We start from the raw sequence: 16,417 nt of genomic DNA on the forward strand, positions 1-16,417 counted from the left end.
TTTGGTTGGGTCATGAAGATCCACCCATTCCAAGACTCACTGAGCCCCTATGAAGGATGTAGCCAGCATTCTTAGGGGCTGAGAAATGATAATAAACCCAAAAACTGCCGTTCCTTGAGTGACAGGAAGTCCACCACACCACCTCTGATTCCACTCATGTTTCACCTCTTAGGAGGCACAGAAAATGTGAGCATTTTCAATGAAGTCTATGACTTAGACACAGCTGTTGTCTCAGCTCTACGATACCACATGGTCCTTTAGATTGCGTCTTTGTTGGCTGGAAAAATAAAACATTCCACAGCAATGCCCAAACAAAAGTGTCGGGTCTGTATTTAATCAGAAATATATGAGGCACATCTTTAAACTTGTACAAATAAATATAGCATGTTCATAGTATGTTACACTATTAAGGTGTACGCTAATACAAAACAGGCTAGCCAGGGGCAGTCTTGCTGTGATAGGGGTGAGTACTGAAGACAGAGCAGAACAGAGTGGAGTGGAGCAGGCCCTGTAGTGGTAGAGAAAAAGACAGAGCGAGTCAACCCAGCGTGACTACCGCCTGCCTGAGTGGAGCAGCCTGCCTGCAATTAAGGTGGAATCAGGGAGAAATCTGCGCTGCCTTGATAATGAGCCTCGTCTGAATTATTAACGAGAGCTGTTCCCCCGGGACCCAGGCTCCCACTGAGCCCATCAACCCCCCCCAACACACCCACATGCACACACAGACACACAAACACACAGGGAGAAGAGAGAGAAACACTCACAAACATCCACATCTCCACACACACAACAATCACACATTATGCACATTGACACATGAGCAACAAGCACGCTGCTACTGCTATGCACCACGAGGGCTAACACATTTTATTCACAAGTAAATACCAAAAGCCATTTATAATATTTGTAACGCAAACATCTCTCTGTTACAAAATAACATCGTCCACTAGCCATCAGATTAGACGTGACAGACTTTTTGCAGCAGCAGCAGCAAATGACTGTCACTCAAAATCCATGTAAAAAATGTAAAATATCGTGCATATCAGGAGAATGTGCAAACCCTTTCCATTCAGCCTACACTTGAAGCATTATACAAAAACACTTTTTTTCAGGGGAACAGTATACTGTGGCATTTCATTTCTAGACCAGTCATTATGCAATGACTCATTCATTGTGTATTAGTCATTTTAGAAAGTATTTATGGCCAAGAAAAAAAAAATAATTAAAAAAACACTTTATCCTCTACTCTAAAGTGTATTTTGGGAGTAATGTTACTATTAACTCCACTGATGTGCGAGACTTCTTTTTATTCTTCCTCAGCAAACCCACGAAACCAGCGGACTGTGCAAGTGAATACATGCAGTTTTTATTAATACAACTGTAAGTCACAGGGATGCTGGTGTCATCAGAATGTGGCTGGAGGGCAAAATGAGCAGGAACGTTGTGACTTTTACTTACATTTTATTGAAATGTGTTGATTGTGTGTGTTTGCCTTGAACTGACTGTGTGCTCAACAGCACTCGTGACGTAACATCTTCACCGTTTCCTTCCCAGTTACAATGCTGGTTCCACGGAAATAAAAAGAAATGTCTACCATTTAAATTTAGCTCACATCACTATGGCCTCAAGTAAGAAACACACACCGCATTCTGTCATTGCAGCTATGAACGGGTTTTCCAAAAGGTCCACAAGAGCTTACCAAACACAGCCACGCCTTCCATGTGAGCCAATCGGCAAGAGTCAGACAGGTTTCAAAACAAATGAGACAGCAAAGACGCTTTCACTTTCGCTCCCCTCCCTGTCCCAAAATAATAATTAAAAAAAGTTTCCCCCACCCATGAACACAGTGTTCCTCCAGAGAGGTTTGGGAAGGCACAAGTGTTCGTTTTGTGCAAATGTGTATGCCTGCACCACAGGGAATAGTGTAAACTATCACCCTAACTAGTGCAATGGAGAGAAAAGAAATCGACAGTTTCTCTATGCTTCACTTTGCTTAGTGGAAAAATTGAGTATTTAATATTCTGAGAAATGTCACCAAATGAGAAATGCAGGAAAAAAATGCAGAGCCATGGGTAATAGGCTTGGTAAGAAATGCTTCAACAGCTGAAGTTCAGTTCAGCTGAGAAGAACGTCCAAATTAGTTCAACCCTGTCGAATTGGGAATTTGACAGTCTCATCCTCCAAAAGACCCAGGAGCTGAGAGGAGTCGAGCCGGGTAAAATCCAGCATTGTTATCCTATTATCTCTGAGATAATGTGAGATATGAGATTTTTCTTAGATAAGAGGAGGCACGCTGCTTAAGGCAGTCGAGATCACTGGCAGGAGACTGCTAAAGCTCAAAATCCTGACGCCATAGATCCCTTGAGAAAGACTCGCTTCAATTGGCCTTGGTGCTTAAAACCACTAAGACTGAAAGAATGTATAGAATGTCTAATGGAAAGACAGCTAGACAGACCAAAAGAGTGAGGCAGAGATAAAAGAGGAGATAGCATGGGTGTCTGGTAGATACCACTGATAAGAGTGAGTGAAGTAATATCAAAGGCAAAATTATATTGTTTTTCATATTACTGTCTCCTGATTGTTGTCTCCCATATTTGAATGCGTGCCCATGCTTTGGTAATTTGCATCTACATTAATCATTTTCTGTGAGAAATGAACTGCCACCGCTGCCTGAAGGCTGCAGGGGGAGAAGCAGTGAGAACAGGCTTCTTGGCATCACATACCCAGTTCAAGCTGAATATACTGCCTGAACCCAACCTGGCTCTAGGAGAAGAAGCCAAGGGGAGATGTAAGGTGTTCATAATCCTACACTATAAATCTGTCCAGCATGCATCATATGCTCTCATTCTGTAAGTGTGTGTGTGTGTGTGTCTGTCGCACTCTCAAATTACTCTGCTCCCCAGAGCCAAGACAGAGGATAAAATATGAATCAGCTGAAGTCAGGGATAGTTTCCAGTCTCTTCAGACTTCCCGACCATCATCAAGAGCCACATACAGAGACATACCCAAGCACCTCTATGAACTCTGAAAGTACTGAAAGTATCTCCATGTCATGCTAAGCTGCTGTCAGACATACTGTTGTAGGTTTGACATTCATATCCCTCATATTTGCCAAGTGTCTCTTCTACTGCAGCTGCAGGAGACCATGCACAGTGACAAGATTACGAGAGTCTGTCTATCTCTTCACCTATAAATCAATTAGATAGGGTGATAAGAAGACTGTCAGAAGTACTACTGCCTGTGGAGACGGACGATACGGGCCTTTACAGAAGATAACACCATGCGTCTCATTTTCATTTTCCCACATCTTTTTGAGAGCCATCTCTCTGGTCTGGATTTCTTTCAATAAAGGATGCCCTATGAACTCCTGCACTGATGGCCCTTCCCAGACCTCTACCTAAAGACACTTTATAAATAACAGCCCAGTCTCTTTGGATTAAAGCGTCTGAGCGACTGCCTGGCACCCTGGCCGACCTGCTGCACAATCCCCTGAAATCTGACTGCCCTAAGTGCTGGAAAAAAACATAAACACGGATGCAGAAAACTGTGTCTAAAGTCATATCCGACACAGATGGTGTGTAGATACAGTGGCATACATAATATAACGTTAGAGGTAAGCGCCATACATTTCTATTAAAGTAATGCGTTTGATTTAAAACATCAAAGGCATTGCTGTATTATGGACTTTTGTATCCTGTAACCACCAATGTTGGCTCATACAATAGAGAACCCACCCACTGTAACAATGGCATCATCCATCCCCCCCTTGAAGTTAATGAACTTCTGGGCGCCTACAGGGCAATCCCCACACCAAGTGTACCCCACCATTAGAGGCATTATAAAGTGAAGAGCGAGACTTCATACCATTCACTGCAGTGACGTGCTGTCAGACCAATAAGCGGGGCCAAACACACACAGGCCTATAGAAGCAGACAGCCCCTCCCCCCTACAATAGGCCCCCACAAAGACATATACACAGCCAGCCCTGGCGCTTTTGTTGCAATTGACATGTGCATCTCCCACGCACGATTGCAAAATGCACTTGTGGATGCTTGCACTCAGATATAATTAACTATGGGAACAGAGGACTTGATATCAGTAGGTTAGAATCCTGCTAAATGTCTGCGTTGTATAAGCTTTGTTCTGAAAAATGAGCTCCAGTGAAATACCAATACTCTCCAGTGGGGTGATGACAAACATCCCAGTAGAAAAGGAGAGAGTTCACACAACACAGATCTTAGGAAGTGATTAGGAGGCCATGACCTCAGAATACGGCTGCCTTCCTAGAAGTAACAAGCCATTAGATATTTATAGGAGCTTAATGGCACTGTCTAGTTGCTACCCATCAAGCCAGCATCACGTCCTTTTCAATTGGAGTCAGGGCAAAGCAACCTGCTTTTCAAGATTTTAAAACCATGACGTACAATACAAGTTCAGTAAACTGTCTCCAGAGGTTTCTTTGCATTTAGTCGGTTTAGTTGGTCATCCCTCATTATAAACCCAACCCCCACCTTTAAGCCTCCCACTCAAAGTGCAAAGCAATAGTACCTCATTTTATTTCATTTCATCAGTGTTATACCAACACTTCTATTTTTTTCATTCTGTACTACATCAGGAAAAAAAAATGTTTTGCATCTTCGCTAGTGCACAATATTGTTGAAGGAGATTAAAATATAGCGGATGATACAAGCAGTGTTTTCCAACACATAAATGCAGCTGTCAAATATAATTGCCTGATATGATTGTAAAATTATATGTATGAGTGTGCACCTGTTTTGTACACAAGTGAGAGGGGAGGCAGGAGGATTGTGGGTCCTGGTTTCACAAACTCAGTCGGATTGTGGCTTTGCTGACTTCACATGAAAGAATACTGTAAATTGCTGATAAAACATGAATGTGTCCATGAATTAAACAATATACATGTACATTTCTTGTCATGTATATTGTTGAATTTCTGAATGCTTGATAAAATGTAAATATACATGTACACTGCTGAGCGACAGTATTTCCATTGTGTGTCCTAGAGGTAGCTTCACATGTGACTTCTGAGTGTATGTTTACATTACCACTCTTGTCTCTGACCAAAACCAGGTCAGGCCTGTTACTGACATTATGGCTGCCTGCTTTAAACGACTTACCTAATCCCCCGTCATTACCTGGAATGGGCCCCATGTCTCGCCCAAGCCCTGAAATAGCCCAGGACTTCAGACTGCCACTGTCAACCCCTTCTTAATTTGCAGTTTCATAAATAGCAGAGTGGGACTTTGGTGCTAAAGATAAAGAGGCCCTGTGGTTGACTTCTGGTGCAAGCGCAGAGCTGAAGACACGCAGTCTACCTGGAGACACACCTTACAGCAGTCACTTCAGTTTAATGGAACAGGCTTAAAGTGTCAGTCAGGTGCTATGTGATTAAGGCTGAGGAGACTGAACTCTAACCGGTGACAGGGTTTATGTTATGCAACAGCAACGCAGCGTGTTTTGACAAAAGACTGATTCCTCAGAATGAAAAAACAAAAACGAATGCATGCTGGAGGCATGCCATTACTCTCGTCTTTGATTGTATTTGTTGATATAAATGACACGCAGAGGTCCATACAAGTGGGAATGATATGATGCTGCCAAATCGATCAGTTTTCATGTGTTATAAATTCAACAACAAGCAATAATGGGTTTATATGCTGGGAGAGGTGGCAGGCTGCTGTGAAATCATCTCTAAATGTTCTCTAGTGGGCTCCAGAAATGATATAATGAACAGCCTACAGCAAGAACCTGATGACTGACAATGGATCAACAGAGAGCCATCATACTGTATGCCACCTTATTACACACTGACACAAATATGAAAGTCACTTCAGATGCAAACTGAACATCTACTTTCAAGGCCCCGCTCAGTAAAATTACAGTACACGGTCAGCTGTCCTGCTGTTCCCACTGCCCCTTCTCACTGTCCTGGGATGGCTATAATGAATAGCAACAAGATGAGGCTGAGAGCAGCGGCTGATAACATGGGCAGATGTCCAGGAGGTTACTCCAGGCTCACAGCCAGACAGACAGTGGTAGTGGACTGTGGTCAGTTGTGAACACCCCTCTGAATACTGCGGACAGCTGACCTCTGATCTCCTACAAGTGTTCTGGTCATTTGGTTTAAACAAACAGGAGACACACAGAATACACTACTCTGTTCACCTTTAACATGATTTGGGCCACTAGCAGATACAAAGATAAACGATTAACCCGTGTGATCCTGCTCCTGGTGAAGAGATTCCATGCACTTCTAATGCTGCCGCCCATCGTGACCAGGCTCTCTCCAGCTGAGATGAGAAATGTTACACACATATCAAGTGTCTCCACTCCAGTCTATTATATTGTGCCGTCAGTGATACATTAGAATGACTGACGGCAGTAATGAACTAAGACAAGATAACGCATGACACCATTCATGCGTAACCGACACAGAATCCCACTGTGACAAGTGTAAGGCGCAAGGGGTGAAAGAACCATTATGGCTTAGTGAATGGGAATAATAAATATTATCTCAATAATTAACACCTCAAACTCCATCACTGTGGCCCGTGCGTTTTAGCCATTCCTTACCTTCCAGCCAGCTGAGCTGTTGCTGTCGCCCTTATCCTTGAAATAGGGCACATAACGAACCATCCAGTCGTATATCTGTGACAGCGTGAGTCTCTTTTCAGGGGTGCTCTCGATGGCGCGGGTAATGAGATCCGCGTAGGACTGGTTCCCCCACGCGTTCCGCCGCGAGGATTTGGCTTTGCGCAGGGGTCCGGTCACGTCGAGCGCCGCGCCAGCCAAGCATGGGTGCGTCGCGCCCGTGGGTGCCGGGGCGCCGGCTGGATGCTTTAGCTCTCCCGCCGTTCCGCCCACGAGCCCCGCTCTGCAAGCCGGGATCTCCTCCGGTTCCACCTTGATGTTGGCCAGTGGAAGACCTCCGCTCACCTCGGGGAAATCCTGCGGGCAAGGCAGCGGCCAGGTGCACGAGCGAGGCCGGCTTTGCGGCTCAAAATCCGAATCAACCTGATGAGCGTCCAATTCGTCGTCCTCCATCATCAGCATTTACCCTTTCTGTTGAGAATGGAATAAATGAAAGGAAAAGCAAGGGAGGGAAATACCTCCACGATTCACGTGTCCCACTGTCTTCAGTGCCACTTCACGTTGGAATCTGCCTTGTAATATGGCTATTAAGCTCAGTCAAAATCAATATTCAGCGTAGTGGGAGAATCATGATGAATGCAATCGAAATCACAGCTTCGCGTGTAGAGATAAGAGAAGTAATAAAAGTAATAAATTTTTGTCCATTTTATCTAGAGTAAATTATCAAATGAAGATTAAAAGGCTTCTTATTTAAACAGTCCACATCACCTTAAAACGCGCGTGTTATGAGTCAGTCATGGGGGCTTTTCAAATCCAGTTGCAGCAACAGATGATATTTCAGATAAGAAGCAAAGCAGCCGTCGATAAATCCTCCACAAGACAACAGAAAGAATCGTGAAAGAGGGGAAAAATCACCAGGGCTGTGTAGAGAGCATCCACTGAGGCGATAATGCGTGATTACCGTGAATTATTAAATCTTCCAGTCTGCACGGATTAAAGCTGGCAGCGGCACATTCAAGTCCATTCAGCCTGAACAGCACCCAACTGTCTGCAATTATGATGAAGAGGCGTGCGCATGTGACGGATCAATAAATTCCAGTCTGGGAAAAAAAAACATATATTTTTTAAAAACCAGTCCAGCAATCAAATCTCATATCCACTTGTTAGGGTGATTAAAAATGGGCTTTTAATCACACCTGCTCCTGCTCCCCTCTATCGTCCTTTGCCTTTTCTCACTCTCTCAGATCCCACACATGTTCTCATTTGCTTACAACTCGTTCCGTCGATGTGAACCGAGGATGACGCGCCGGCGCTGTATAGTAGAGATGCTGCCAATTGGAGTGCGCTCACGAAATCAATACTCCCCGAACATGATTACAGCGAAATCCCGAGCTCTCGCTCACTCTCTCTCCCCTCCCTCTCTATCTCTCTAGCTTGCCCTCTCTCACCATCACTTATGAAGGAAGCGAGAAAACGCAAAATTCTTAATCAAAACTCTGCATAATGATCTTCCTGGTGAAGCGGCACATGGCGCTTTGTGTGCCAGCCTCTAACGTCGGAGCCTTGACACAAACAAGACATAGTCAAACCCATGGAAGGAGGACATTTCTGCACAATCTCGACACTGTCTTTTGTCCTTAAAAAAGGCATTTATAGTCTTTGTGCAACAAATTGTCCCGTGCGCCGTGTGCAGCGTCCAAAAATGCCCTCCAGGGAGAGCCTGCGGTGGGCGAGCGGTTTCACCTCTGCTGATTATTTGCGGGCAATACCTTGGTGAGTGTAATTTTCTATGCAGATTAGACAGATTTAGTTCAGATTAACAGAGATTAGGTAACCCTAGATTTTAATCCGAGAGGGTGAAATGGGACTTTTCTGAGGCCAAAATGAGGGGAAAAAAACATATTTCCTGCTCCAGACTCTAACAAAGTGTGGAGAAATAAAAGATCTGCATATTATCATGTCAAATCCCATGCACTCAGGCTGCTCTGACAAGCTGACCCTGTGTGTGTAATTCTGCTGCTGCTGTACTGATGTGGGGTGGGGGTATAGGAGGGATTCCGACCCACCATCCAACCATACTCCCCTTTCAAAATCTGACAGCTGGGCGGGAGCACATTCACAGGTGCTCAGATCCCATTGGCTGATCACTTCCCTTTAAACTATAGACTTAAAAAAAATAATAAATATATGGATATCAATCAATAAATGACCGACTGGACACTGAATGTTCTAGCAGCAGTCTGCTACTTGAGAACATTCACACCTGGTTCGCTAAAGGTTGCTGTGGGGAGAACATTCCTTATTCATAGACTTTAACAGTCAGTTCTTTTACAACACACGCAGCTACAATTTCCAATAATATTTGGAAGCTAGGCAGCAAACCCATGCAAGCATTTTAACTGTCTTCCTATGCTGTACGACAATCAAAATAACATCCTGTGCAGCAAGATGGCTGAAACTGCCCCCACCCTCTATGTTTAAATGCAAGCTGTACTTAAAAGTTGCACAACATGGCTACACTGTGCACTCAGACATGAGTGCTGTTGAGAAATTTGTGTCAAAAATAGTACGCTTTTAAATGCGGGAGGATGTGTCATACAGTGTGTCATGGAATGACTTACTTAATGTTAAGCATCAGTGGGGGTCACGTGGCAACATAAACTGCTACGCTGCAAAAAGCCTATTTATTGAAAAATGCCTGGACATGTTGTATTATCGCATGACAAGAATCAAACCAATGTAATAGAAAAATATTATACATCCTCTAAAAGATCCTTCACAAATGACATATGTACACCACCAAACAACAACATCCAGAGGACACACAGCAGGAATGAATCTCCAGAGAGGAAGAGGAGGAGAGGACTCAGACAGAGAGGAGGGCCCAGGCAGCACAAGTTTAAAAACTACGCATGTTTATTCCCTTCCAGGCAGACTGCTGTTGTCCCCATACCAGACATTCCAGAGGCAGCATGGATAGCTTAAAGCACTGAGTGGCTGATCCTGGAACAGCATGTTCTGCACAGCAGTAATCACCTCAGCCGGTCACAAGCAAGGCAGAGCAACACACGAACAACAACTCAGAGCTTTGTGCCCGTCAATTTGCACCCTTGGGAATATTTTTTTCAAATAGGAAAGGGACACTTTTCCCAACCTATTTCTGCAAGACCCATTCTTATTTCCTTCGCCCTGCCACTTTAGCCGTCCCTCCCATTTCATAATATTGTGCAATTTGTCCCAGCAGCCTATCCTGCCCAATGGAGTCAGGACTGGAGGAATCTAGAGAAACCACAAGAACACCCTTGGGAGATCGATGCCTGTCTGGGAAAGCACCTCCCTGGTTCTCCTCCCCTCTCAGCAAAACAACCCACACTCTCTAACAAGCATATGGGTTCCCAATGACACAGGAAGGAGAGGGCTGATATCCAAGTATTGGGAACATTTATGAGTAGGCGAAGCTGGATTTCACCCCTTTGTGGCATTGGCCCAAAGTAGGCTGACTTAAAGACTTCCTGCCCCAAGCAAATGCCAGCTTTCTGTGGCATCATCTGCTCTGCCAACTATGAACATTATGTTCAGAGAGAGCGAAGACAACTGGTGCCAAGAGTTTTAATTAAGACTGTGTTGTGAAATAGAAAGTAAAGGCATGTGCAGGTAATGGCTTCCATCCACATTTCAGAGGGCTAACGAAATATGATTAACTAACACTATCTGCCTTAGCCAATTAATTATATTTAACAGTTTAACAGCAGAACAACCAAATGGCCCAATGAGAACAATCACTGCAAGCTGCTCTCATGCTCAAAACTGAAGCGTTAATTGTATTATGTATAATACCCTGATGTGTCAAAGATGTTCAAAAGGATACACTTCTTGTATTGCACTTTAGTCACATAATAACGCAGTACCACTAGCAGTTAAATGGCACTGCATCAGCAGGTGTAAGTATTATTTATTTGGGTCAGTTTTCTGCTGCATATTGTGGGGTTTTGCTGTTTTGTGTATTGAAAAAAATCATTAAATACATTTTCTTCTCACTTTTTAGCATAAAGGGTCAATGATTAATATATCATAAAGAAAATAGGCGAGGGTGAAAATGTCTTTCCCATGTGATGAAAATGAATCTATAATGAAAATATATCAGGATGAAATCATTATGATAATAGTTGCGCACGTTTGACCTCAAACAACAGCAATCCCAGAATGAAAAATAATCAGTTTTGTAAAAACATGAGCACCGCTTATTACATTTTGAAGAGGTTGTCACTCTGGTCTCGGTTTCATCAAATAAAGCATGTAGCAGATCACACTGCCTCCAGCAATGAGTTAAATCTCTCACTTGTGCGAGTCAGTGGTTGGCTACATCCACAATAGCCAAGTAGGCCTGATGCCAAAACTCTGATTAGCCTAGCTATGCCTCTGTTCTCCAGGCAGTGTGGAGTGGAGGTGCAGTGGGAATCCGGCTCATCACCAAAGAGCACTGTGCTAAACACAAGTTTAAGTGGAAGAAAGCCAGTAGACTGTAGTGTATCCATGCTGGACATATAAAGCCTTGGGCAAGGAGGCATCTGCCTCTTTAATACATAATTCACTCAGAGTTGAAACATCATGCTTTAGTCCTAAGGGCCGGTAGTCTGCTTCTGGTTGTTGGAACATAAAACTGTCTCCATCAGATAATCCAGTCTCACTGACAAGCAGATTTGTGTACCAAGTAACACACTATAAAAATAGGTTCAATTTGAGCAGAGACCAAACTTATTAGAAGAAATATTTGGAAATGTAGCATGAACTGTTTCACTCTGTGGATTTCAAGGTGCACCAAATGTCTGTGGAAGCAAAGTCATCTCACCTTTCCACCTGAGCGAGCTTGTCCTCAATCAGCCTTGATATGCAGGTAGGTCAATGTGTAGAGACAGCCATCTGCCCTGCAGCTCTCCTCCTGGACATGCACATGGTCACTTTACATCTCAGCCCTTGCAAATGCACCTTCCTGTAGAGGTATTATTAGAAGCACTCATGTCTTATTGCCGACATTATTATCATAGCTGACAGGATGTGCATTACTTACTTTGGTCTCAGCAGTAGATTGGCCATAATGTTGACACACTAGTATACAGGCCTTTTTGAATTTCAACATGAACATAGAGAAGAACCTGGCAGGCAGCTGTACTGCTTTCATGTGTTAATAGTCCCCAGCTCAAGTTCCCATGAAAGAGGCACTAATGGGTTAACAGTAGAAATGAGAGAGGAAGAGAGGGAAAATCGATGCTTTTGTTGAGGGGAAGAAAGAAAGGCTTTCACAGGTCTATGTATCATTAAGCAATTGAGAAAGCTAATTAGAGTGGGGGGAAAGATGTGCAGATCTCACAGCTAATTATTTCCATGGCAACCACAGCTCCTGGTATGATGTGAGGTAGCAGCATCCAGTTTGCACTCAATCCTAACAGAAGAGAAAGAGAGACCCCTAGTGGGGGAAAAAGAACATGTCAGCTGACAGCAGCTGACATGTACAGTAGGCATGATATAAACCAGAGCTACTGTGATAAGATTACTTTGTCATAACTTCACCTAAATTTGATATAAACTGTTCCAACTCAACATTCAATGATCAGGCATGAAACTTGTGTCACTTGTGTCATTGTTGCAGCGTGTTTTATTTCATGTAACTGTAAAAAAAACAAACCAACACAAAAAAGTTTGGATTTGTCCGTGGTCAAAAATCGCTCTCCTAAATGAACTCTGTTAGTGTCTCTGTTTGCTTGGGTCAATCTTCTCCAAGTGAACCAGGGGTTTGAGTTGCTCCGCAAAGCTGCGCATGTCCTCAGATACATTATCCTGGCCAGCGGAGGCCAACACACTCAGTTCCACAAGGTAAGAAAGCGACAGGCGCTCTGTGTTCTCTGTGTTCCCCGGTACTAAGATGCGTGACAGCTTGCTGACCACGACTTTTAGTGCACCCTTGCGAAATATGTGCCCGGTTGCCACAAACTCATGGTCCAATCGGAATCCCATCTCATTGAGGAACTCTGGAAGTGTGTGAGAGGCAGCCACGTCGACACAGTTGCGCACAAGGGCGTGGCGGCTTTTGTCTCCCACTTCAGGTTGGCCCAGGTAACGTAGGTGCCACGGTGCAGTGGGGTGAGAGAGAGAACGCCGAGCGCGCAGAATGAAAGGGTTTCCTTGCTGGCCTTTAAGAAGATAAACCAGTTCGTGATCTGTGAAAGTCTCAGGTTCCATGTTGTCGCACAGACCTCGAAGGCGATGCAAAAGGCTTTCCAGGGCCTGATCTAACACACTGCCTGAATTAATAAATGGAGGAAAAACACACACATGAATATATAAAGCACATCCGGGATGCCCGAATACTATTTTTTGGGTATCCGGTAGTAATCAGTATTGAATATTTGATCATAGGACTGGGGGACCTTTTACAGCTGAAATTGACACTACATGAATGATTTAATTAAAGGCATTAATAAAGTCAAAGAATTCTATTATTCAAAAGCTTTTGTTTGTCATTTTTACCTTCACTACATTTGTCTTTTTCAATTTAAACTAAACTATTTCTACACAGCTGTATGTCTTTGACAGCCTCAGTGATGGGTGTGACATTTTGATGAAAATGCTTTTGCATATAGGCTAATGTTAATCCAGCTTTATGCACTTGTTCAGATTCACTAGTGCTAAAATTGTATGCATTGTCGATAATGTCGATAATAATTTGAAAAGAAGTTAGTGTTTCAGCTCCATAATGCCACACATTATAACTCAAGTTACCAGAGAAATTTTACTGCGACACTATTAAAATGTAATTTTACCATGGATAATTTATCCCTAGAGGCCATGCAAAACACAAGTTAGGTCATCTTCTGTCCTTAGTTGTGACTTACCTTGTAATAAATACTCCATCATGTTGATTGTGCCCCCGGTGACAGGCATCACAGTGACAGGAGGAGCCTCCATCTTCTCTCATGTACTTTGTCGTATTCGAACCTGAGGGAGGAAAGGTTTGTTTAATTGACATAAATGATATGTGTCTCGGTTTAAAATACTTCACCATTAAACCATGGCCTACTTGGAAACCAGATGGAGCTCTTTTATCAATAAAAAATACTGTTTTGACTTTTTCTTTTTTTCTGCCAAGCCAGCCAAAGAGTATGTTATGAAATACTTCACAAAAGTTCCTGCATGCTAGTCAAGTTTTTCACATCATGAGCATTTTGAGCGGCAAAAGTGAACAGAAGTTGTTAGTAGCTATACTCCATGAGAGACAAAAGTGATTTTACAGCTTTAGTCGCTCCTGGTGAGAGACGAACAAGACACACCCTTGGTATTTATTTCGAAAGTTCCCTTCTAATTTTCATTTAAAAAAAATCATAGACTACTAAAAAACTATAGCTTTCACATCATGCGACAGGCACAAAACCTCACCTAAAATGTTCTACTGGGAGAGACAAATAAGGCACACAACTTTCATTCGGTCCTAAGACTTCCAAACCAAAGTGTCTTACTTGTCTCTTTTAGAGTAATATTTAGGTGATGTTTTGAGTCACTTGGCCTCATGATGTAAAAGCAGTGGAAAAAAAATACAGATTTTTTTTTTACTGTAAAAAAATGGAATAAAAATGCAGGAAGCCATCCAAACTAGTGAAAGGGGGTGTGTCATATTTGTCTCCTAATATTTTAGTTGAGTTTTGGAGACTCTTGGTTAGATGATTTGGAAGCTATTGACAAAATATTGATTTTTACTGTGAAGAATTCTAAAAAAATAAAAGGTCTCTGTGTGTGAATTGGTCACATACAAAAAAGCTGAATGTCTGTCAAATATCCAACCTAAAACCAACTTTACCACGGTAAAAAAAATATATATATACACTGCTCAGAAATAATAAAGGGAACACTTAAAGAACACGATGTAACTCCAAGTCAGTCACTCTTCTGTGAAATCAGCCTGTCCAGTTAGGATCAACACTGATTGTGAATCAGTTTCAGCTGCTGTTGTGCAAATGGAACAGACAACAGGTGGAAATGAGAGGCAGTTATCAAGACAGGCCTATAAAGGAGAGGTTCTGCAGGTGCTGACCACAGACCATTTCTCTGCTCTCATCCTTTCTGCCTGATGTTTGATCACTTTTGCATTTGGTCAGTGCTCTCACCCCTAGAGGCAGCATGAGGCGGAGTCTACAACCCACACAAGTTGCTCAGGTAGTGCAGCTCATCCAGGATGGCACATCAATGAGAGCTGTGGCAAGAAGGTTTGCTGTGTCTGTCAGCACAGTGTCCAGAGCATGGAGGAGATACCAGGAGACAGGCCAGTACACCAGGAGACGTGGAGGGGCCATAGGAGGGCAACAACCCAGCAGCAGGAACGCTACCTCCTCCTTTGTGCAAGGAGGAACAGGAGGAGCACTGCCAGAGCCCTGCAACATGGCCTGCAGCAGGCCACTAATATGCATGTTTCTGCTCAGACTGTCAGAAACAGACTCCATGAGGGTGGTATGAGGGCCTGACGTCCACAAGTGGGGCTTGTGCTTATAGCACAACACCGTGCAGGGTGATTGCCATTTGCCAGAGAACACCAAGATTGGCAGATTCGCCATTGGCGCCCTGTGCTCTTCACGGATGAGAGAAGGTTCACACTGAGCACATGTGACAGACGTGACTGGAGACGCTGTGGAGAACGTTCTGCTGCCTGTAACATCCTCCAGCATGACCGGTTTGGCGGTGGGTCAGTAATGGTGTGGGGAGGCATTTCTTTGGAGGGCCGCACAGCCCTCCATGGCTAGCCAGAGGTACCCTGACTGCCATTAGGTACCAGGATGAGATCCTCAGACCCATTGTGAGACCATATGCTGGTGCAGTGGGCTCTAGGTTCCTTCTGATGATGACAATGCTCAGCCTCATGTGGCTGAAGTGTGTCAGCAGTTCCTGCATGATGAAGGCATTGATGCTATGGACTGGCCTGCCCGTTCCCCAGACCTGAATCCCATTGAGCACATCTGGGACATCATGTCTCGCTTCATCCACCAACACCATGTTGCACCACAGACTGTCCAGGAGCTGACTGATGCTTTAATCCAGGTCTGGGAGGAGATCCCTCAGGACAACATCCACCTTATCAGGAGCATGCGTGGAGGCCACACACACAACTGAGCCTCATATTGACTTGTCTTGAGGAATTTGAGGTGTTATTTTAGTGTTCCCTTTTTTGAGCAGCGTATTAAACTTCTGTTGTACTTTAAAAGCTAGCGAACAGTGCAAGCTAAATAAAGCGGGCTAAGCTAGCTAGTGTATTACTTTACAAGCAACAGTAATAGCTCTTTTACCTGAGACCCCGCGAAGTGTAGAATGCAGCAGGCCACTTTCTGAATACAGTCTGGTAAACGATGGTGTGTTCACTGAAGAGCCGGTAGGCCTTACCAGGTTAGCTAGCAGCTACTCACTTAGCCAGCAGCTAGTTAGTCACGTTAAATATCATCAGTTAGCTGCCCTGTTGATTACAGCTGCTAAGCCTTTCACTTCGTTACTTGAACAGGATGCCGAATAACTTAATGTAAACATAAGAGCAGTACAAAACTACCCAAATGATCAGTCAATAATCACACGGAAACGGCATGAACACAACCGCCAACACTGAATAAAAGGCATCTTTCTTTGGTGTTTCTCTGCGGTTTGCATCCAACTTAGGGGCTCATTACAGCCACCTACTGGTACATGTAAGTATTACTAGTACACTATTTTTAAAATAGAAAAATCTATGTAAAAGCCAATCTTAGGTTTTCCCAAATTTAATTCATATAATTAC

The 16,417-nt window shown here is 43.6% G+C and overlaps 2 protein-coding genes across 3 annotated transcripts in view; both read right to left on the reverse strand.

Annotated features, from left to right (window-relative positions):
- The window catches only part of LOC114449085 (forkhead box protein O6-like), a 29,199-nt gene extending 21,231 nt beyond the window's left edge, over positions 1-7,968 (reverse strand). The window contains exons 1-2 of one of the 2 annotated variants that reach the window (XM_028426440.1): positions 7,809-7,965; positions 6,595-7,712 (exon numbers count right to left, since the gene is read on the reverse strand). In XM_028426440.1, the coding sequence (XP_028282241.1) occupies positions 6,595-7,074 (480 nt within the window). In that variant the 5' untranslated portion in view covers positions 7,075-7,712; positions 7,809-7,965. Of the gene's footprint in view, positions 1-6,594 lie in introns of both variants that reach the window. The other variant, XM_028426439.1, reaches the window with a different exon arrangement.
- Positions 7,969-12,238: 4,270 nt separating this feature from the next.
- med18 (mediator of RNA polymerase II transcription, subunit 18 homolog (yeast)) lies at positions 12,239-16,269 on the reverse strand. Its single transcript, XM_028425961.1, has 3 exons — positions 15,939-16,269; positions 13,503-13,605; positions 12,239-12,911 (listed from the first exon to the last, which is right to left on the reverse strand). Exons 2-3 carry the CDS (start codon positions 13,573-13,575, stop codon positions 12,355-12,357), a joined length of 630 nt encoding a protein of 209 aa, XP_028281762.1. The 5' UTR covers positions 13,576-13,605; positions 15,939-16,269; the 3' UTR covers positions 12,239-12,354.
- Positions 16,270-16,417: the final 148 nt, after the last annotated feature.

The sequence above is a fragment of the Parambassis ranga genome, chromosome 16 (assembly GCF_900634625.1).
Source record: "Parambassis ranga chromosome 16, fParRan2.1, whole genome shotgun sequence".
NCBI classification, from domain to species: domain Eukaryota; kingdom Metazoa; phylum Chordata; class Actinopteri; family Ambassidae; genus Parambassis; species Parambassis ranga.